The sequence below is a fragment of the Chiloscyllium plagiosum genome, unplaced genomic scaffold (assembly GCF_037043375.1).
Source record: "Chiloscyllium plagiosum isolate Xiang-an unplaced genomic scaffold, Cpla_swu_hap1 HiC_scaffold_37, whole genome shotgun sequence".
Lineage (NCBI taxonomy): Eukaryota > Metazoa > Chordata > Chondrichthyes > Orectolobiformes > Hemiscylliidae > Chiloscyllium > Chiloscyllium plagiosum.
Genome location: NW_028270175.1, coordinates 1,054,330 through 1,077,989, shown reverse-complemented (window position 1 = coordinate 1,077,989; position 23,660 = coordinate 1,054,330). Strand labels below are relative to the sequence as shown.

At 43.9% G+C, this 23,660-nt stretch overlaps 1 protein-coding gene and 1 long non-coding RNA gene across 2 annotated transcripts in view; both read left to right on the top strand.

The window, feature by feature from the left end:
• Positions 1-11,170, top strand: part of taf10 (TAF10 RNA polymerase II, TATA box binding protein (TBP)-associated factor) — a 17,744-nt gene extending 6,574 nt beyond the window's left edge. The window contains exons 2-5 of the mRNA XM_043676352.2: positions 2,348-2,496; positions 4,199-4,263; positions 4,761-4,875; positions 10,559-11,170. Coding sequence (XP_043532287.1) covers positions 2,348-2,496; positions 4,199-4,263; positions 4,761-4,875; positions 10,559-10,648 — 419 coding nt within the window. The 3' untranslated portion in view covers positions 10,649-11,170. The remainder of the gene's footprint in view (positions 1-2,347; positions 2,497-4,198; positions 4,264-4,760; positions 4,876-10,558) is intronic.
• A 5,385-nt stretch (positions 11,171-16,555) lies between these two features.
• LOC148139738 (uncharacterized) lies at positions 16,556-23,210 on the top strand. The gene is made up of 3 exons (XR_015753409.1): positions 16,556-16,760; positions 20,766-20,872; positions 21,447-23,210. It is a non-coding gene; the product is annotated as an uncharacterized LOC148139738 (long non-coding RNA).
• Positions 23,211-23,660: the final 450 nt, after the last annotated feature.

Below are 23,660 nucleotides of genomic sequence, written 5' to 3'. Positions count from 1 at the left end.
CCCTTCCCCCCCAAACCCCTTCCCCCCCAAACCCCTTCCCCCCCAAACCCTTCCCCCCCAAACCCCTTCCCCCCCAAACCCTTCCCCCCAAACCCCTTCTCCCCCCCAACCCCTTCCCCCCCCCCACCCCTTCCCCCCCCAACCCCTTCCCCCCCCAACCCCTTCCCCCCCCAACCCCTTCCCCCCCCAACCCCTTCCCCCCCAACCCTTCCCCCCCCCCAACCCCTTCCCCCCCCCACCCCTTCCCCCCCCCCACCCCTTCCCCCCCCCCACCCCTTCCCCCCCCCCCAACCCCTTCCCCCCCCCCCCAACCCCTTCCCCCCCCCCCAACCCCTTCCCCCCCCCCCAACCCCTTCCCCCCCCCCCCACCCCTTCCCCCCCCCCCCCACCCTTCCCCCCCCCCCACCCCTTCCCCCCCCCCCCCACCCCTTCCCCCCCCCACCCCTTCCCCCCCCCCCCACCCCTTCCCCCCCCCCCCACCCCTTCCCCCCCCCCCCACCCCTTCCCCCCCCCCCCAACCCCTTCCCCCCCCCCAATCCCTCCCCCCCCCCCCCCAATCCTTCCCCCCCCCCAATCCTTCCCCCCCCCCCCAATCCCTTCTCCCCCCCCCAATCCCTTCTCCCCCCCCCCAACCCTTCTCCCCCCCCCAACCCCTTCTCCCCCCCCCCCCCAACCCCTTCCCCCCCCCCAACCCCTTCCCCCCCCCCCAACCCCTTCCCCCCCCCCAACCCCTTCTCCCCCCCCCCAACCCTTCCCCCCCAACCCCTTCCCCCCCCCCAACCCCTTCCCCCCCCCAACCCTTCTCCCCCCCCAACCCCTTCTCCCCCCCCCCCAAACCCCTTCCCCCCCCAAACCCTTCCCCCCCCAAACCCCTCCCCCCCCCCCCCCAACCCTTCCCCCCCCCCCCAAACCCTTCCCCCCCCCCAAACCCCTTCCCCCCCCCCCCAAACCCCTTCCCCCCCCCCCCCCCCCCCAAACCCCTTCCCCCCCCCCCCCCAAACCCCTTCCCCCCCCCCCCCCAAACCCCTTCCCCCCCCCCCCCCAAACCCCTTCTCCCCCCCCCCCCCCACCCCTTCCCCCCCCCCCCCAACCCCTTCCCCCCCCCAATCCCTCCCCCCCCCCCCCAATCCCTTCCCCCCCCCCAATCCCTTCCCCCCCCCCCCAATCCCTTCCCCCCCCCCCCCAATCCCTTCTCCCCCCCCCCCCAACCCCTTCTCCCCCCCCCCAACCCCTTCTCCCCCCCCCCCCCCCCAACCCCTTCCCCCCCCCCCAACCCCTTCCCCCCCCCCCCCAACCCCTTCCCCCCCCCCAACCCCTTCTCCCCCCCCCCCAACCCCTTCCCCCCCAACCCCTTCCCCCCCCCCCAACCCCTTCCCCCCCCAACCCCTTCTCCCCCCCCAACCCCTTCTCCCCCCCCCCAAACCCCTTCCCCCCCCCAAACCCCTCCCCCCCCCCCCCCAACCCCTTCCCCCCCCCCCAAACCCCTTCCCCCCCCCCCCAAACCCCTTCCCCCCCCCCCCAAACCCTTCCCCCCCCCCCAAACCCCTTCCCCCCCCCCCAAACCCCTTCCCCCCCCCCCCCCAAACCCCTTCCCCCCCCCCCCCCAAAACCCCTTCCCCCCCCCCCCCAAACCCCTTCTCCCCCCCCCCCCAAACCCCTTCCCCCCCCCCCCCCAAACCCCTTCCCCCCCCCCCCCAAACCCCTTCCCCCCCCCCCCCCCCCCCAAACCCCTTCCCCCCCCCCCCCCAAACCCCTTCCCCCCCCCCCCCCCCCCCAAACCCCTTACACTCCTCCCCCCCCCCCCCCCCAGCCTCCACAAGTAAACTCCTGTACATGGAGTACATGACCAGGCTGTTGTACTGCCTCAGTAAAGCAGGCTTCCTTTATCCAGAATGTTTAAACTGGAGGGGCTTGCACTCCCTTCCGCCTCCCCCTCCGCACACCCTTCCGCCTCCCCCTCCGCACTCCCTTCCGCCCCCCACCCCCTTCCATTCCCTTTCCTTCTCCCACCCAACCCCCCCCACCAAAAACTCCCCTGGAACTATTATACATCAATTTTGAGATATTGCCCCACTATTGGAAAAACTATTGGTGTGAATGTTAATATGATTAAAACAGAGCAGTTTTATTTAGATTACTTCAAATAATTTGCAATATATTGATTTGTATTGTGAATCTCTTCAATAATGTAACAAAGGGGAAAGCTGTTTAGATTTAACATCAGAAAACATTGAATTCAAATAGGAAAATATTTTCCTGTTGTTGTGAAATCTACTGTACATAAATGGTTTGCATTGAGTTGCAATACTTTGTTCACAATATATCCTCCTTTTCTGAATTCTTTTAGTTCCAAATGCTGCTGCCTCTGCAGCAGAGACATCTGTTTCAAATGGTGTTTATGTACCTCAAGGGATTGCCAATGGGGATGTCAAACCTGTAATATCAACAACACCACTGGCGGACTTCCTAATGCAATTAGAAGATTATACCCCAACAGTAAGTTCATTCGTTTAGTTTTAATAACTCTGGTTTGTTTGGAAACAAAATTTGACTGGATTTCCACCCTTTTTGCTTGTTTATCAGTTAACCATGTAAATAATACTGAGTTGTGGTATAAAAATCAAGTTGGTAGAGTGACATTTAAACTGACATGATTTTCAGTGTTTTAGTCACCTGTCCCAAATCCTGACAAATCTGTGTAGTTAGACGGATCACTCTAAAATGAAGTTGATTTTAGGTTGAACGGATTGGGAGGCTAATAGAAACCACAATTCAAATCCATACAGAATTTAATAACTGATTTCTGCAGATGGAATGCACAGCGTTTGGAAATTATCTTTAAAGTCAAGTTTATGAATCGTAGTACCTACAATCTTGGAAATGTGGAACAAGTTTTTCAGGACCTGAAAAAAAAAATGTTACTTGTAAATATGTTATTTCACCAGGATGTTATCTGGACTGAAAGGCTTGAGTTCTAAGGAGAGGGTGGGTAGGCTGAGACTTTTACCCCCTGGACAGTAGGAGACTGAGGGAAACCTTTTACTGGTTTGTAAAATCGTGAGAGGTGTAAATAAGGTCGATAGCCCCATGGTAGGGCAGTTTAAAACTAGAGGGCATCAGTTTAAGATGAGAGGGGAGAGGTACAGAAAGGTCAGGAAGGGCAATTTCTTCATATACAGGGTGGTGAGAGTATCTGGAATTGGCTGCCAGAGGTAGTGATGGAAACAAGTATAATTTAATCATTTAAGAAACATTTAGACAAGTATATGGATGGGATAGGTCTGGAAGGATATGGGCCAAATGCAGGCAAATGGGACTAGTTTAATTGTGAAAACTAGACAAGTTGGGACAAAGGGCCTGTTTCCATTCTGTATACCTTTATGACTTTTAGATGAGATCCTTCAGTGAAGAAATCAAATAATTGCTTCGGATTTACAACACAAACAGCCCAGTTAACCCTGAAGGGTAGGGCAGAATGGGCTTATAATTTCTAGCATTTAGAAGAATGGGAGGGGATATCACTGACATGTACACAATAGGGTTGATGCTAAGAAGCTGTTTATCCTTGTTAAAATGAGGAATCGTAGTCACAGATATGGAGTTGGGGTTTGGATGAAGAGGAGTTTCACTAGTGTTGTAAATCTTTCAAATTCATCAGCTATGAATCTCAGTCATTGGATACGAAACTGGGAGTTTAGGCAGAAATATGGAGATGAGGCAACACTTTAACCATGGTCATATCAAATGGCAGAACAAACTTGAGAGGTGAAGGATTTGCTTCTGCTATTTCCCAATTGCTAATATATCTCTTGACATCAGGAATTCTAAACATGATTGTTTAGAAATTGTTCAAAATCTAGAAGTTAGAACTCCTCTAAGTGCAGTGCTTTTTGCAAAGCCTTAGAGCATTTAACACACTGTGTTAATATTGTCACTGAAGGTACCTGAAATGTTTGATTGTCCAGTCATATTGACCACATGTAATCTCAGTTGTCAGTGCTTCATGTGTCAGGTTTTATTGCATTGTTGAGAATCTAACCCTAACACTTGCAGCTGGTGATAAAAGTACTTTTTTAAAAAAAAAATTGTCAGTATATTCTACCATTCAGTGATGCAGTGGTATGATATTTTGTGTATATATTTCACGGACTCTAAAGGCGGCGGAGAGTTCGCATCTTCTCTCTTTTGTATGTTTCAGATACCAGATGCTGTGACAGGATATTATCTCAATCGAGCAGGTTTTGAGGCTTCTGATCCTCGAATGTATGTACATGTTTTGACTTCCTTAACACATTCATTCATTCTGGTGTTGTGTAATAATGTAAATTTACTTCGTTTCTACAGTGAGTAATTAATTTTAAAGGAATTATAATGCAGATACAATGTGTTTCAAATAGCTATCCATTTGAAGGGTATATAGTCAAATAATTAGCTCCAGTTGTGGCAAATATTCTCAATAGTGAATAAAGTCTGTGTATTTTCGGGAAATGTTTTCCCTTTGTGATTAGGTAATCGGAGTAGGAGACGCATATAGTCGGGTGGAGATCGTGATTGCTAGAATTTGTAGATTAGATGTCTTCTCTGCAGAGATTTGTTCATTTAGATGGTCTTCAGTTTAAAACAATACTTTTTTTTGACTCAGCAATATTAGAGAATAGAACTATAATTTATTATTAAATTTATTACATTTAAAAGACTGGTTATATGCATAATACTGAGAGACCATTTGTCAGGCTTTTTACCTTGTGTTTTCTAATCAGAATTCGTTTAATATCATTGGCCGCTCAAAAGTTCATCTCTGATATTGCGAACGATGCCTTGCAACACTGTAAAATGAAGGGAACTGCATCAGGAAGCTCCAGAAACAAAAGCAAGGTTTGTTCACATTGAATGTCGCAACAGTATTGTTTTAAATAATTCAAAGTACCTATAGTGTGTCTTTAATAATAAAAAGAACAGTGTAGACAGTTCTTATCTGTACTTGTGATAATCACTGGTAAAGGTCACTTGTGCCGAGTTCTAAACTTGCAAAGTTTTCATTTAGTTTAGACTCTGATCCATGTTTTTATTTGAAATAGTCAGGCCTGTCTGTGTCAGTATTTACTCTGCTGACCTTTGGCTACAAAAACTAATTTTCATAAACCAACAGCCCAGGAAAATTGCATTTGTTTAATTGTTTTCAGTACACATACTTTGTAAATACCCACATTTTGCATTGAAAAGACTTTGTACATGTGTGGTTACGTTGTTTTATGACCGAAATTGTGGAAGGACGGGAATGCGCTGTCTAGTCTCTCCAGTTCCATTACCCCACGTGTCACAGCATTAATTTATTTTTTCCAGTTCCTGATGATAACCAATAGAAAGCTCTCTGTACCGACTTTCATTTTAAAATCTATTGACCATGATTTTTCAGTAAACATAAAATTTTTGATTTTATTATGAAATAAACCTATTCAGTGAAAATGCAAAGTTGGTGAACAAAATTTGTTTGTAATATAAATATTCACTCCCCTAACTCAAAACACATACATTGGAAAAAAGGGGGGGAAAGCTTATGTTTTGCACTGATTCACCTTTCAAAAATAATTTTTGGCCAATAAATCTCAGTGCTTGAATGCAACCAAGTGAGGTTTGACATGTTCAGATGGCTGTGGATCTGACATTCAGGCCTGTGTAGACAGGTATCACCAAACATCAACAGATGTCTCTTGGGTTTTGGCAGGTGCAATTGGCTTAAGAAGCACACTTTCAAGAAGGCTGTGTTCACCCTTCAAAGGGACAATTGGGATTCACGAGATGTTTTTAGAATCAGGGGAGCTGAGTTTGGAGACTGCTCACCAACTGTTTCAAACAATATCGAAAGCATAAACTGCAACCTAGCAGTTGTAAACCTAGGTCTTCAATAAATAAGGAGTTATGCAAGATATGCGACTACAAAAATGCCTAATTTCCATTATCCATTTATAAAAAATAGCTGATCTCTACAATTCTTTTAACCTCAAAGTCCACAAACATTATTAAATATGAAGCCATCACAATAGTTGTGTTGAAATAACTATATTTCTTGGACCACGTCTAGAAAATAAGAAAGATTCTTTGTACCAACCTGTTCAGTTCAATTCATCTTCTGTATGACCAATCTCTTCAACACACAGTGCTATCTTATCCAATCTCTATGTTGTCTTTTCCTTCAACCTCAATTTAATCAATTCTTAAATGGTGAGGTGGTATATGCTTTATTCACCTACATCTGTTAATGCATTTGTGTTGATGACGGCTTTAGAATAAAAATATTTCTCTCACTTTCTGCTATAAATCTTAAGAGTAAGTGTCCATCATTCTAGATAGATAAAATCATTGGTCAGGAACAATCACCTTCATAATAATTGTGTCTGATCAGCCCCAAATCTCCTCCTCCAAAGAGAACGGTTCTGATTTTGAGGTCAGAAGCTGTATGACACCAGGTTACAGTCCAACTGTTTGATTTGAAATCACAAGCTTTCAGGATGTATGAGTATTACGATGGAGCAGTGCTCTGAAAGCTTGTGATTTCAAATAAACCTGTTGGACATGAACCTGGTGTCATGTGACTTCTGATTTTGTCCACCCCAGTCCAACACCGGCACCTCCACGTCTTCATTTTTGAAGATAATTTATAAGGAGAAAGTGAGGTCTGCAGATGCTGGAGATCAGAGATGGAAATGTGTTGCTGGAAAAGCGCAGCAGGTCAGGCAGCATCTAGGGAACAGGAGAATCGACGTTTCGGGCATTAGCCCTTCTTCAGGAATGAGGAAAGTTGGTCCAGCAGGCTAAGATAAAAGATAGGGAGGAGGGAGTTGGGGGAGGGGCGTCGGAAATGTGATAGGTGGAAAGAGGTCAAGGTGAGGGTGATAGGTCAGACTGGGGTGGGGGCGGAGAGGTCGGGAAGAAGATTGCAGGTTAGGAAGGCGGTGCTGAATTTGATGGATTTGACTGAGACAGGCTGGGGGGAGGGGAAATGAGGAAACTGGTGAAATCCGAGTTCATCCCTTGTGGTTGGAGGGTTCCTAGCCGGAAGATGAGGCGTTCTTCCTCCAACCGTCGTTTCGCTGTGGTCTGACGATGGAGGAGTCCAAAGACCTGCATATCCTTGGTGGAGTGGGAGGGGAAATTGAAATGTTGAGCTACAGGTTGGTTGGTCCGGGTGTCCCAGAGGTGTTCCCTGAAACGCTCCGCAAGTAGGCGGCCCGTCTCCCCAATATAGAGGAGGCCACATCGGGTGCAAAGGATGCAATAGATGATATGTGTGGAGGTACAGGTGAATCTGTGGCGGATATGGAAGTTTCCTTTGGGGCCTTGGAGGGAGGTGAGGGGGGAGGTGTGGGCGCAAGTCTTGCACCTCCTGCGGTTGCAGGGGAAGGTGCCGGGAGTGGAGGTTGGGTTGGTGGGGGGTGTGGATCTGACGAGGGAGTCACGGAGGGAGTGGTCTTTACGGAATGCTGATAGGGGAGGGGAGGGAAATATATCCTTGGTGGTGGGGTCCGTTTGGAGGTGGCGGAAATGGCGGCGGATGATGCGCTGTACATGGAGGTTAGTGGGGTGGTAGGTGAGGACCAGTGGGGTTCTGTCCTGGTGGCGGTTGGAGGGGCGGGGTTCAAGGGCGGAGGATCGGGAAGTGGAAGAGATGCGGTGGAGGGCATCGTCGACCACGTCGGGGGGGAAATTGCGGTCCTTGAAGAAGGAGGCCATCTGGGATGTGTGTTTTTGGAACTGGTCCTCCTGGGAGCAGATGCGGCGGAGTCTAAGGAATTGGGAGAATGGGATGGCGTTTTTACAGGGGGCAGGATGGGAGGAGGTGTAGTCCAGGTAGCTGTGGGAGTCGGTTGGCTTGTAGTAGATGTCCGTGTTGATTCGGTCGCCTGAGATAGAAATAAAGGTCGAGGAAGGGGAGGGAGGAATCTGAGACTGTCCAGGTGAATTTGAGGTCGGGGTGGAAGGTGTTGGTGAAGTGGATGAACTGTTCAACCTCCTCGTGGGAGCACAAGGCGGCGCCGATACAGTCATCGATGTAGCGGAGGAAAAGGTGGGGGGTGGGGCCAGTGTAGTTGCGGAAGATGGATTGTTCCACATATCCTACGAAGAGGCAGTCATAGCTGGGGCCCATGCGGGTGCCCATGGCTACTCCTTTCGTTTGGAGGAAATGGGAGGATTGGAAAGAGAAGTTGTTCAGGGTGAGGACCAGTTCAGTCAGTCGAAGGAGGGTGTCTGTGGAAGGGTACTGGTCGGTACAGCGGGAAAGAAAGAAGCGGAGGGCTTTGAGTCCTTCGTGATGGGGGCGGGAAAGAAAGAAGCGGAGGGCTTTGAGTCCTAAGAAGATAATTTATATTTGTACCTCTTGTAGTAGACAGTATCCCAGTGGATCTGTCCTACACTTTTGTCCCCTTATAGCCCTATTGTAATTCATCAGCTTTTTATTAATTACTTTAGCCCCTCCAGGATTTTGGCCCAGTCACAGTGAACAAAAGGTGATATAGTTCCAAATCAGGATAGTGTGTGCCTTGAAGGGAGCTTGCAGGCTGTGGCATTTCTGTGGATCTGCTGTCCTTGCCCTCAGGTTGTCGAGGTCACAGATTTGGAAGGGGCTGTCAAAAAGAACCTTTTAGTGAGTTACCGTGGTGCACCTAGTGAAGGGTACACACTGCTGCCAGTGTCAGTGCTGAAGGGTTTGAATGTTGAGGGTATGCTGCCAACCAGGTGAGAGGTTTTGTACTGGATGGTGCCAAGCTTTTTGTGAACTGTTAGAGTTGCACATATCTCTCTCCTGATTTGATTTGTAAATGGTGAACAGGCTTTGTGTGACAGGAAGTAAGTTACTTACTGCAGTATTCCTAGCCTCTGACCTATTTGTAACCAAGTTATTTTTATGGCTAGTCTTATTCAGTTTCTGGACAATAGTAATCTCCAGGATGTTGATAGTGGGGCATTCAGTGATGGTGATACCACTGAATGTCAAGGGGCAATTGTTGGGTTCTCTTGTCACTGTTGAGGACTCCCAGGACAAGGCCTGACAGTGTATCATTATGTTGACACTTCTACCCTGCAGGTGGTATAGGACAGATCTATGTATGGTGCTGGTGGTGTCTTGGACGTACTCTGCCTTTACAGACAATCTCAGGCTGTTGCTTTACCTGTCTGCAAGAAAGCTGTCCCAACTTTGGCACAAGCCCCCAGATGTTAATAAAGAAGACTTTGCAGTGTCGGCAGGTCACGGTTTGCTGATGTCACTGTCATGTGGTCTGCCCAGTCTGGTTCATTTCTTTAGACTTTGTAGTTGTTTGTTACAACTGAGTAGCTTGCAGAACCATTTCAGAGGGTGGTTAAGAGTTAAAGGTCTGGAACCACACGTAACAGACCAGGGAAAGAAGGCAGATTTCCTTTCTTAAAGGACCCAAACCTGATGGATTTTTGAGAATTGTCAATGGATACATCCTTGTCATTAGGCTAGCTTTTACTTAGTTTTTTTAAAATTGAAGTTGTTTCACCCTCTGCGTAGTGGGATTTGCCATGACACTGTAGCACTGCTGCCCCTAAATTTGTTATTTAAATCCCCAAATCTATGCACAGTTCCAAATCAATCAGCAGCATCCATTCAAGATATACTTCCAAAGGCATTCATTAATTCACTTAGAAAACTGTGACGCCACCAAAGGTGTGGCCATAATGGATGGTGAGAGTGCTGCTGCAGAGTTGGTTTGCTTGGCGAGACAGCGAACAGGAGTCAGAATTATGCCAACAGCCAGGGATTTCATTCCTGTTCTGGCTGAGGTACACCTGGGACCTGCCTCCTCACTTTATTTTTCATAAAATTCACGGCATTTAATGGTGGTTCATTGACTAATCACCAAGGACCTTCCTTAAGGCATAGAACCTGAGGAGAAGGATGTCGTATGATTTATTAGCCAGACACACAACCTGTCAATGTCATTTTCAATGATTTATGTTACACCCAAGTACCTCTGCGTGTGCATCCCCTTTAGATTTTTACCTTTCCTTGTTCTTCCAGTGTGAATAATTTCTAATGTCACATTTGCTCTACGAGAACGCAGACGCTTGGCTCTCTATAATGATGCTTCACCTGGAGCAGTTTTTTTTTCACTCTTACAGGCACGACAGAGGCGGCAATACCAAGTCTGCCTCAACCAGAACAAAAATCGAATATGTGGTGTTGGCAATATTAATAGTCTCCAGCTAACCATCTCGTCAAAGGAGTGAACTGAGCAAACTATTCCCTCACTTAAAACAAACAAACCCATTCCCCATTAAATTCAATCCCCACTGAATTAACCACTGTCTTTTATCATTTCATGATCCAGTATTTCTTTTAAAGATACGTTTTGTCCCCAGAATTATTCTCAATACATCCTTTTTCCTGTTTGCTGTTGATGGAGCAAGTGGGAATTTTAAAAAACACTCTAGGCTTAATGTGAAAATAATTTGCATTTTAATTCAGGGAGTTGTGTACTGAGTTATTTTCTGCTTTCTACGTTGTTGTTTAAATATATTTTGTTGTTTTTAGGATAAAAAATACACCCTCACCATGGAGGATTTAATCCCGGCTCTTTCTGAATATGGTATAAATGTGAAGAAGCCTCATTATTTTACATAAAGATCTGGAAGCATCATCAGCAAACTAGTGACTACTTATTAATATCCAGAACCTACTGTGCAGTGAGAACTCCAGTGGTCTTTCAGAAACTTTGGTCAGAAACAAATGCCACAAGTTAAAATTTTCCAGTTTGATGAACTGAAAAGTGGTTCTGAATCTCCATGCAACGTTTCATCATTTGGAAGGCTGTTATTTTACAGCTGATTTATGTTTTCATCTGAAATTGTTACTTGTGGTAGGGTTGAAATAATCTTTGGATCTGTATACAGAGAGTTTTGAAAGTTTTTTTTCATTTGTGAAGCTAGTCAGGATCAGTTTAACATAAGTTAAAAGCCTACAGAACATAGTAACTTCTTAAAAAAATGTTGTGTATATTAGCTTTACAAAAGTAGCAAGCTAGTATTAGCAAACGAGTAAGAGATTAGCCAGATTATTTTCAGATGCAGTTGTATGTTTTTCATATGCAAGTCAAAAGTGTTCATCTTTAAATTTGTTCTCGTTTTAAATAAAATGTGGAGTGAATTTCCTTTCTTCATGAGGGTAGCACAAGGATAGCACAATTAACTTTCCTTTGTGTTTGGGAAAAGGATCAAGCAACCATCTGTTTTCCTGTCATAACACCAGCTCGTCTAAACCTGTGTAGAAGGGAATAAAAAGTTAGCAGTGTGAGAGAAGAAAATAGTAATTTTAAGCGCTTTTTTCTAAAATCCACAACTAAAGATTGAACCAGTAGCTTCATATAGATTTGAACAAGAATGGAGATTTAAACTTGATATCATGTATTTCTGGATCTCTGTAAAAATAAAAAGTCCAACAAAGTAATTACCATCCAAGGGACCAACATGCACCTGAGCGACTTTCTTAGTGCAGCCTCTTCTGGAGTGTTGTGGCCAGTTCTGGTCGCCATGTTATAGGAAGGAAATTAGTAAACTGAAGTGGGTTCAGAAGATTTACCAGGATGTTGCTGGGAATGAGTTACAAAAAGAGGAGGAAAAGGTTGGGACTTTTTTTTTCCACTGGAGCACAGGAAGTTGAGGAGTGACCTTATAGACACTTATAAAATAATGAGGGGTATAGATCCTTAGGATGGTGGGTTTCAAGACTAGGGGACCTATTTTTAAGGTGAGTGAAGATAAATTGCCTCTGGTTTTGAATCTTAATTTTTAAGTAGTTCACGTGTGGAATGAACTTCCAGAGGAAGTCGTGGATGCTGCTACCGTTCCAACATTTAAAAGACATTTAGATAAGTACATAAATAGGGAATGTTTGGAGGGATTTGGGCCAGGAGCAGGCAGGTGGGACTAGGTTAGTTTAGGATTATGATCAGCGTGGACTGGTTGGACTAAGTGTCTGTTTCCATATTCTATTACTCTGACTCTGTTTCTTTAAAACAAAATTTTTAAACCATGTTATTTGATTTAATCTTTGAATTAGATTAGATTCCCTACAGTGTGGAAACAGGTCTTTCAGCCCATCAAGTCTACATTGACCCTCCAAAGAGAAACCCACCCAGACCCATTCCCCTACATTTACCCTTGACTAATGCACCTAACACTACGGGCAATTTCCCATGGCCAATTCACCTGACCTGCACATCTTTGGACTGTGGGAGGAAACCGGAGCACCCGAAGGAAACCCATGCAGACACAGGGAGAATGTGCAAACTCCACACGGACAGTCGCCCGAGGCTGGAATTGAACCCGAGTTCCTGGTGCTGAGAGGTGCTAACTACTGAGCCACTGTGAATTGATCACTTTTTTTTTTAGAAAGTGATTTAATTTGTTTTTTTTTTCAATATTTTAAAAAGTTCAAGTAACCATTTGGTTTGCTTTTAACTGCCTTGGATTTTATCAATTTTACCAAACATTTATGAAGGGAATTTTTAGGGAATCTTTGTGAATTTGCTCTTTAAATGCATTAAGTTCTTTAATCTCAAAAGATGTTGAGTCATATCTTTTACTTGCAATTTTGAATTCAGAATGATTCCTCCATTCTATGTATGTCTGATTCTTACAGTACATGTACCTAACTTACTGTTTTGGCAATAACTGATGTAACAAACATAGTGTGGGGGAGTGGGACATACTAATTTTAATGGTTTCAGTAGTTTGTTAATTAAGTAGGCATTTCAGTTTATTATTGGTTTATCAGAATCACTTGCTGCGGGAGTGCTGTCCTATTCAAAATATCTTGTTTTGTTTCAGTGCCAAAGTCCAGCTCATTCTGCTGGATTTAACTTTGTTGTGGAAATCCCACTGTACACCTTAGTGGTGTTCATTGATATTTAAATGAAATTTTTGAGGGATGTTTGCTTGTTACAGCTGCTCCTTTAGAAATGAGGAGACATTTGTTCAGCCAGAAAGTGGTGGGCCTGTGGAATTCATTGCCACGGAGCACGGTGGAGACCGGATGTTAACTGTCTTCAAGGCAGACTGATAAATTCTTGATCTCGCAAGGAATTAAGGGCTATGGGGAGAGTGTGGGTAAGTGGAGTTGAAATGCCCATCAGCCATGATTAAACGGTGGAGTGGACTCTATGGAGTGGAAGTAAGGCCATTCGGTAGAGGGAGTGAATCCTGAGAGTATAAAGGAAGTAGGAGTATACTTAAGAGGGAAATCAGGAGGGCAAAAAGGGGACATGAGATAGCTTTGGCAAATAGAATTAAGGAGAATCCAAAGAGTTTTACAAATATTATTTATTAGATTCCCTACAGTGTGGAAACAGGCCCTTCATCCCAACCAGTCCATACTGACCCTCTGAAGAGTAACCCATCCAGACCCATTTCCCTCTGACTAATTTACCTAACACTATGGGGCAATTTAGCATAGCCAATTCACCTGACCTGCACATCTTTGGACTAGGAGAATGTGCAAACTCCACACAGTCAGTCGCCTGAGGCTGGAATTGAACCTGGGACCCTGGTGCTGTGAAGCAGCAGTGCTAACCACTGAGCCACCATGCTGCCCCATATATAATCTATATGAAGGACAAAAGGGTAACTAGGGAAAGAATAGGGCCCCACAAAGATCAGCAAGACGGCCTTTGTGTGGAGCCGCACAAAATGGGGGAGATGCAAAATGAGTATTTTGCATCAATATTTACTGTGGAAAAGGATATGGAAGTATAGACTGTAGTGACATCTTGCAAAATATCTATACAGAGGAGGAAGTGCTGGATGTCTTGAGACGAGTAAAGGTGGATAAATCCCCAGGACCTGATGAGGTGTACCCAAGAACTCTGGGAAGCTAGAGAAGTGATTGCTGGGCCGATTGCTGAGATATTTGTATCATTGACATTCACAGGTGAGGTGCTGGAAGACTGGAGGTTGGCTAATGTGGTGCCACAGTTTAAGAAGGGTGGTATGGACAAGCCAGGGAACTATAGACCTGTGAGCCTGACGTCAGTGGTGGGCAAGTTGTTGGAGAGAATCCTGAGGGACAGGATGTCACGGAATACAGGGAGAACTAGTCATTTGGATACAGAACTGGCTCAAAGGTAGAAGACAGTGGGTGGTGGTGGTGGTGGAGGGTTATTTTTCAGACTGGAGGCCTGTGACCAGTGGAGTGACACAAGGATCGGTGCTGGGTCCTCTACATTTTGTCATTTACATAAATGATTTGGATACGAGCATAAGAGGTACAGTTAGTAAGTTTGCAGATGACACCAAAATTGGAGGTGCAGTGGACAGCGAAGAGGGATACCTCAGATTACAACAGGATCTGGACCAGATGGGCCAATGGGTTGAGAAGTGGCAGATGGGGTTTAATTAAGATAAATGCGAGGTGCTGTATTTTGGGAAAACAAATCTTAGTAGGACTTAAGTACTTAATGGCAAGGTCCCAAGGCAGTGTTGCTGAACAAAGAGACCTTGGAGTGCAGATTCATAGCTCCTTGAAAGTGGAGTCGCAGGTAGATAGGATAGTGAAGAAGGTCTTTGGTATGTTTTCTTTTATTGGTTAGAGTATTGAGTACAGGAATTGGGAGGTCATGTGGCTGAACAGGACATTGGTTGGAATATTGCATGCAATTCTGGTCTCCTTCCTATGGGAAAGATGTTGTGAAACTTGAAAGAGTTCAGGTAGGATTTACAAGGATGTTGCCAGGGTTGGAGGATTTGAGTTATAGGGAGAGGCTGAACAGGCTGGGGCTGTTTCCCCTGGAGCTTCGGAGGCTGAGGGGTGACCTTACAGAGGTTTACAAAATTATGAGGGGCATGGATAAGATAAATAAAGTAAATAGGCAAAGTCTTTTCCCTGGGACTGGGGAGTCCAGAACTAGAGGGCATAGGTTTAGGGGGAAAGGGGAAGATAGAAAAGAGACCTACAGGGCAACTTTTTCACACAGAGGGTGGTACGTGTATGGAATGAGCTGCCAGACGAAGTGGTGGAGGCTGGTACAATTGCAACATTTAAGAGGCATTTGGATGGGTATATGAATAGGAAGGGTTTGGAGGGATATGGGCCGGGTGCTGGCAGGTGGGACTAGATTGGGTTAGAATATCTGGTCAGCATGGACAATTTGGACTGAAGGTCTGTTTCCATGTTGTACATCTCTATGACTCTATATAAATACAGTGAGTACAAGAATAGGTCAGAGACTGAGAATATTATGGTAAGTAACTCAACTCATGACTCCCCAAAGTCTATCCATCAGCTACAAGGCACAAGTCAGGAGTGCAATAGAATACTCGCTTCCTGAGATGGGGGCAGAACCACCAACACCCAAGAATCTTGACACAACAGCCCGCTTTATAAGCACCACACCCACAAACTTCAACATTTTGCAATGTTTATTACTCACTGAGGCTTCTTACCACCTTACTTATCTGCAACCTCCACTAAATGGAATGACAAAGGCAGGAGATGGAAACCCCACCACCTGCAATTTCTCCCGCAAGCCACTCATCATCCTGCCTTGCAGTTATATTTTTATTCTAGAATTGTAGCACCTGTAGTACAGTATTTTTCTTTAAAAGCAACAGGGGTCCTGGATCCTGGACTTACAGACACCATCACACTGAGCATGGGGCCCCCCAGGGCTGTGTGCTCAGTCCATTACTGTTCACTCTGCTGACACATAACTGTGCAGCAATACACAGGTCGAATCATATCATCAAGTTCGCTGATGACACCACGCCAGTCGGTCTCATCATCAGAAAAATGAGTCCGCATCTAGAGAGGTGGTGCAGCGGCTAACGGACTGGTGCAAAGCCAACAACCTGTCTCTGAACGTGGACAAGAGGAAAGAGATGGTTGTTGATTTCAGGAGGGCACGGAGTGACCTCTCTCCACTGGATATCGATAGCTTCCCTGTGGAGATTGTGAAGAGAATCAAATTTCTTGGCGTACACATGGTTTGACCACAACTTCAGTGTAGTACGCAGTTTTTGTTTTTACGTTGCAAAAAGGAAAAATGTTGCAAAAATATTTGCAAGAGCTGAGAGGTTATGTCAGGAAGACTGAAGGAGAAGGATAAGATGTGATCGAAATTAGGTTTTTGCAAAAATGAAGCTGTTTAAGGTAATGAAGGTATTTCCACTTGTTGAGTTTGTATAAATTATATATATATATATATATAATAGTCAATAATAAATCCATTAGGAATTTCAGAACAAACCTCATCACTGAGACAGTGTTGCAGTGGAGAACTCACTCCTATAGGGAGTGGCTGACATAATAAAACAGATCCATTTAAAGGGAAACTTGTTAAACACAAAGAATGGAAGAGGTTCGGCTGAAGGGGTTTGGTGAAGAGGAGATGACAGGAAGCTTGTACAACACAAAACACCTGCACAGACCAGTTGGAACAGGTGACCTGCTTCTAAGTTGCAACTTTTATATATGTATTAGGGGTGCAAGCTGATCTGCAGTTACCTTTAACTCAGGAATTTCTCTGCACAGTTGCTCACAAAGCCACGTAGTGGTGAAACCATGAAACTGCACCACCACCAGCTGTCACATTACAATACTGTACTGCAAGCATAAGGAAGGCTTCCCTGACCGGATTGAAACTAACACAGCTATAATTGAAAATCTCAGGCCTGAAACTATTCACAACGATCTTATTGAAAATTTGGCCAAGACGTGTAGCTTTTGAGAATACCTGTATAAGGTAAACTGTAGTTTACATTATTATTTGTTATTTGATCATTACATATTTGCAGATTATTCATACTGGACAAGCCCTTCCAATTTTAAAGCAAAGCCCCACTATTTACAATAGCAAGTAGTTTTCCGAGTAGTTGTAATTGCCCAAACATAGGGCAGAAAGCGTGCATAATTTTTGGTGTGATTCATGTCTATTCAGTTTTTTAGAGTTTGGATTTTAAACTAGCGACGTACATTGGTCCTTCTAGATGACAGGATTACATTCTCTGGCTGGTACAAAACAATAGGAGGAAGAGTGGACTGAGATCGATAAGGACTTCTGCAGTTTGCAGTTGTTAGGAAATTGTAATCAAAACACGAAGCCACAATCTTAGCTCAGTGATTATGCATAATCCAGGAGAAAATGCATGTAGAAATAATTTGGAGATGCCGGTGTTGGATTGGGGTGTACAAAGTTAACCATGATTTTTAACCATGTAGAAATAATTTACTTTTTACCTTAGATGAGAAAATTCAGCAGAAAAATCTAATGTATTATCTATATATAGTATTAAATCAAAACACAGCTTCATATGATCATAACTCAAAAGCTGACTGCTTTGCTTACAATGCTTTTCATTCTGCATTTCATTATGAAAGCAGAAGACACTTGTAGGGTGTGAATAACAGGAAATGGCACAGCGAAAATGACACATGCATTTCAGGTCTTTCTCAGTTCTCAGCCAACTGACTTGGAATATCAGCTGCAGCTGTAGTTCTCAATTCAGGTTGTGGCCTAACGTTTATCTTGAAGGCAATTAGTGCCAGTGACTTCGGGGAACAAAGGTGCAGCATTGACAAATCATTCTCTCCCAGTAACATAAATCCTCAAAAATACTTAAGGCCTTTTATTAGAACCTAACTGGGATTTTTTCAATATTTCTCAGAATGTGGATGTTGTTGGTAGAACGAACATTTATTGTCTGGCCCGAGTTGTCCTTGGTGAGCTGTCTTCTTGAACCACTGTAGTCCACCTGCTGTAGTTTACCCACAATGTGTTTAGGGAGGGAATTCCAGGATTTTGACTGAGCAACACTGAAGGAACTGTAATATATTTCCAAGTCAGGATGGTGAATGACTTGAGGGGATGTTCCTATGTAGCTGCTGCCCTTGTCCTTCTAGATGGATGTGGTTGTCTGTTTGCAAGGTGCTGTCTGATGGGGTGAGTGTTATTACCCAACATGACCTGAAGGGATGCCTGAGATCTAATGGAATGTGGGAAAAAGCAATGCATAAATCAAGAGTTAATTAGTTGTGAATTGGTTATATTAGTATGGGGAGCTCGCAGTCTTTGGAGTGAGAGTTTATGGAGTGACGCTTACTGAAATAAAGCTCTGACAAAGTATTGTGGACTTGGACTGTGCTTAAATACAGTCATCTTTTAGACTATAATAGTGAGTTCTGCAGTGCAACTTGTAGATGGTGCACACTGCAGCTACTGAGCATTGCTTGTTGAGAGAATGAATGTTTGTGGATGTGGTGCCAATCAAGTGGGCTACTTTATTCTGCACAAGCTTCTTGAGTGTTGATGAAGCTGCACCCATTTCAGGCAGATGGGGAATATTCCATCACACTCCTGACTTGGGCCTTGTACATCATGAACAGAGTTTGGGGGGTTGGAAGTGAGTTACTCACTGCAGTATTCCCAGCCTCTGACCTACTCTAGGTAGCCCCTGTCATTATATGACTGGTCCAATTCACTTTCTGGTCAATGGTGACTTCCCATGATGTTGATAGTTGGAGATTCAGGTATGGTATGCCATTGAATATCAAGATTCAACATGATTTGTGACTGTAGAGTGGAATCCATGTGGATTTTGCAATCTCTACTCAACTTTGTCTGTGAGCATTCAACACATATAAGGTTAGTGTGTACATTCAGTAAATCCCAACATAGCACAGTCGCTTCTGAATCAGTGGGATGTATGTTCGCAGAGACCTAAAGACAAAATGCTGCACTGACACAGCTAGAACAATACTGAGAAAGTGCTGTATAGTGATTGTAATGAGGTCAGCCAGGTGGGTCTCATAGAATATAAGTTCCCTGATTGGGGCTGTCAACCTGGTTCAGTTAGGGATATCTGGTTGACAGATATAAACAGGAGTATCATAGGTTCTGTTCCCTCTGAAAGCCAGCTCTGAGGGAGCTGGATCAGTGTAAATCAAGGGTGACCCAATGATGGGATACTGGCCTCTGTGGAGTTATTTCATGCTGCACTGTCAAAGATGCTATCTTTTATACATGCGTTAAACATGCAGCTGTACAGGGCCCTGGTGAGACCACACCTGGAGTACTGTGTGCAGTTCTGGTCTCCAAATTTGAGAAAAGACATTCTGGCTATTGAGAGAGTGCAGCGTAGGTTCACGAGGTCAATTCCTGGAATGGCAGGGTTACCGTACACTGAAAGATTGAAGCGACTGGGCTTGTATACTCTTGAGTTTCGAAGATTGAGAGGGGATCTGATTGAGACGTATAAGATTATGAAAGGATTGGACACTCTGGCAGTAGGAAACATATTTCCACTGATGGGTGAGTGCCGAACCAGAGGACACAGCTTAAAAATACGGGGTAGACCATTTAGGACAGAGCTCAGGAGAAACTTCTTCACCCAGAGAGTGGTGGCTGTGTGGAATGCTCTGCCACAGGGGGCAGTGGAGGCCCACTCTCTGGATTAATTTAAGAAGGAGTTGGATAGAGCTCTCAAAGATAGTGGAATCAAGGGTTATGGAGATAAGGCAGGAACAGGATACTGATTAGGAATGATCAGCCATGATTATATTGAATGGCGGTGCAGGCTCGAAGGGCTGAATGGCCTACTCCTGCACCTATTGTCTATTGTCTATTGTCTATTCCACTTGCCCATCTCTGTGTAAAAGAACTCATGGCACTATATCTAGATGGGCTTGGGTATTCTTCCGATACGGTAAGGATCATACGTATTCTCAGTCAAAGTCACTCAAACCAATTATCTGGTTGAAATATTCCTGCTGTAAATAAGTTGTCTGTTGTGTTCTTATATTAATCAGTGACCACTTTTTAAAACAATATCTGAACAGATTGCTAATGGCTCTGGCCCATGTCAACCTTTGAATCGTATCACTTTGTTTTAAGTTTTTTCTTGTTTTATTTAGTGTATAATGTTCCACTTGGAATTGAAAATTGACAATTTTTGTAAACAGTAATATCTGTAGAGTCATAGAGCTGGACAGCATGGAAACCAACCCTTCAGTCCAACATCTCCATCCCGATCCGATTTCTGAACTGATCTAATCCCATTTGCCAGCACTTGGCCCATATCCCTCTAAAGCCTTCCTATTCATATACCCAGCCAGATGTCCTTTAAATATTGTAATTGTACCAGCGTCCACCACATCCTCTGGTTGCTCATTTCATATACAAACCACCCTCTGTGTGACAAAATTTGCTCCTTTGGTCCCTTGTAAACCTTTCCCCTCTCAATTTAAACCTATGCCTCTAGTTTGGACTCCTCCACCCTGGGCATGGCTATTCACCCAATCCAAGCCCCTCATGATTTTAGAAACCTCTATAAGGTCACCCCTCAGCCTCTGATGTTCCAGGGAAAACAGCCCCAGCCTGTTCAGCCTCTCCCTATAACTCAAACCCTCCAACCCTGACAACATCCTTGGAAATGTTTTCTGAACCCTTTCAAGTTTAACAACATCTTTCCTGTATCAGGGAAACCATAAATGTTTTATTTTCAACAAATAAATATTTCCTTTAAACATTAGGTCTGAGTGATCCATTAAGATGGTTGCATTCAGTTGTCGATATAGTGGCAAAATAGTGGTTATTATTCTCACTGTCATTGCAAAATCATCAAAGAATCATTGATAAACAAAAGAAAAGTTTAAATAGTTCCAATTTGAAAGATGCCCACAATCTGTGGAGCACGAAGAAATATTTTTTTCTTTTACACAGACCACAATCACAGTCCATTGTCACTTCCAGAGAACTGCTGAGCAGAGAGACAACTACAAGAAAGCAAGCAGCAGCTCGAAAAGAAACATTGCATTTTTGCACATTAACCAGCTCAGATTGATGGGCACCTGTGAAAGGTACGATATCCATGATGCTATGTGTGTGAGTGTGTGAGTGTGTGAGTGTGTATGTGTGTGTGTGTGTGTGTGTATGGTGGGAAGGAATACTGTCAGTCTCCCAGCCACCGCTTTGCAGTCCCGATGGTCCCTGCCACCGAGGGGAGTTGGACTCCTCCTGCAGTGATTGTAATGAGGTCAGACAGCTGGATCAGATTAACAACCCCATTTTGGAGCCCAGACTGACAGATAAAAAGGGTGTTTGTCAGGGATACCGACACTCTAGTACCTCACTCTGTACAAAGCAGTATTAAATTCAAGGAGTGTTCATGTGTAAAGAAAGGGTGACTTGGTGATGGGATATTGGCCTCTGTGGAGTCAGACTCAAAGTTCTACAGCACCGAGACAGGCCCTTTGGCCCAAACTGGTCCATGCTGATTAGAGCCAATGGGAGATTATTTCACCTCCCACTGCTAACCTCGCTGCTGATGCAGTGTCCATTTCAGTGGGGTCTCATTGGAATGTAAACACATGAGAAAAGGCAATGATAACATTGCTTTTCTGTGATAAGTTTTGCCAACTGTTGCCTTTTCAGGATTGTTGCATGTTTGAACTGCTGCCTGGAATCTCAGTGAAGTGACCATTCACCATTTGAGAGTCTGAACAATGAACCTATGTGTCACAGCTTGTTCTGAGTTAACTTGACAAATGCACACACGCAGTCTCTCTGGCTTTGAGATGCATGGAATGCAGCAATAATCAAATCCTAGGTTCTTTGAGTCTGTCCAGCTCAATATTGCAGTTTGGGTTCACGGCCAAATCTTATTTCTGCTTTCATTAATACACAAACTACATTTCCTGAATGTTCTTACTGTGGCTCAGGGAAACACACTGACTTCCAACGTTCAGCTGAATGGAGCAATGAAGGAATAATATAATAGAACAATATAAATCTGAAAGAAAGTACTGTTACATTTTTATACAAAATAGAGTCTCAAAGTAATTTGTGGTCTGTCCAAAACATAAAATAGAATCTAACATGTTTATTCAATAAAATAACAAATCCGTTCCTTCCTTTCTAAGGTGATTAATGTTCAGAGTCTGTACTTTATAATTCTAATGGAAAACTGTGTCAAGTTTAAAATTCCCCTCCTCATGCTCAACTTCCTCTATAGTCTCCCTGAGTCTGCGATCTTCTACATCTCTACAACCGAGAACGCTCTCCCTCCAACTCTGGCTTCTTACACACTCCCTACTCTCATTGACAATTGGTGATAGCCCTCCTGCATCTAATGAGAACTGAAGCTCTGAGCTGCCTCCCCTAAAGCCTTTCATCTGTTTGCCTCTCCCTCCTCCTCCAAAACCCTTCATCAAACTTACCATTTCATCAAATTTGTAGCAGCTCATATGTGACTCATGTTGGTTTCTTCAGTCTCTGAAACACCTGGAATGCTTTCCCGCATCGAAAGTGCACATGGATGGTATTCAAACCATTATCTAAAAAAGGTAAAGCATGCAAGAACGGGAAAATTCAGGAAGTGGGACAGGCAGCTGCATGAACATGATGGATTGAATGGCCTGTTTCTGTGCTGATGCTAATCCATGCTATAAAACAAAAATGTACATTATAGAACAGGAAAGTATATTTGTAACTAAAACCTTTCTTCTAGAAACTACAATATCAATCATTAGAATGAGAATATTGAATATTTGAAATATTAAAGGATATTATGGAATTTCAAATAGTTATTTCCAATTGACCTTATAGTTGTAAACATTTTGCAAATTGTATTTCTCTGCTGATTAAAATAAAATACATTATTTTAAGAAATGTAATTTCTCTACTGCCTACTATTCAAGAAATACTCAACACATTTTTCATAGCAATAATATTTTGCAGAGAATTTCATGAAATATTGTCTTCAGTGTTAACCTGAACTATATTTATGCACAAACTTTGATGTCACTTAGACATTTGTATCAATCTTTTAAAAAGTAGGAACTATTTACAATACTGCTTAAACACAGATGAGAAATGAACTATCGTTAAACATATAAAATAGACTGATGCTCTAACCCTAAAATGTACAAATCTGAGCCTTAAAGACATCAAAAAGGATGTTGAAAGTTTCAATGACATTCAATGGTTCATTGTGAGAAACCTCTGAAATAAAGTCATTTTTAACAGTGATTGTAATGTAACACATCAATGTATAAAGAATTTCATATGGTTTACAATTTCATCACAGAACTTGCTTTCTTCACTGCTTCATTGATAAATGTATGTGTTAAATATTTGTAATGATTTGAAAGTTTTATTGATGTCATTCTTGCATTGATGTTGGCTGAAGGATATGCAGCAAATCAAATCCATTGGGAATGAGGTAGCTTCATATGGTGCACCTTTCTCATTGTTAAAGAGGTAAAGCACTCACATTTAATATGGGATTTGATCCCACAAACCCAGAACTAAAAGTCCCATGCACAACCAACTGAGCCATGTGATTGGAACTTTGCCCCCAGACGTTCACAAAGAAAGGAAACATACTCAGATAGAGTATGTTTATGACAGTTGAACTAAGTTTTCCAGTTCAGCTCCTAGCAACCCCACAGAAACTCAGGATATGGTATATGTGTGAAAAGGTGAAAATGTTAAGGCATACCTTAGTTTGATATCCGCATGGCAGAAATTGTGAAACCAATGAAGTCTAAAGATTTAGGGAAGAGAATTCACATGGACAGTATAATTTCTCATCTTTGATAGAAAGAAAACAGAATATGTTGATGCAAACTCAGATGTTTGCACCAT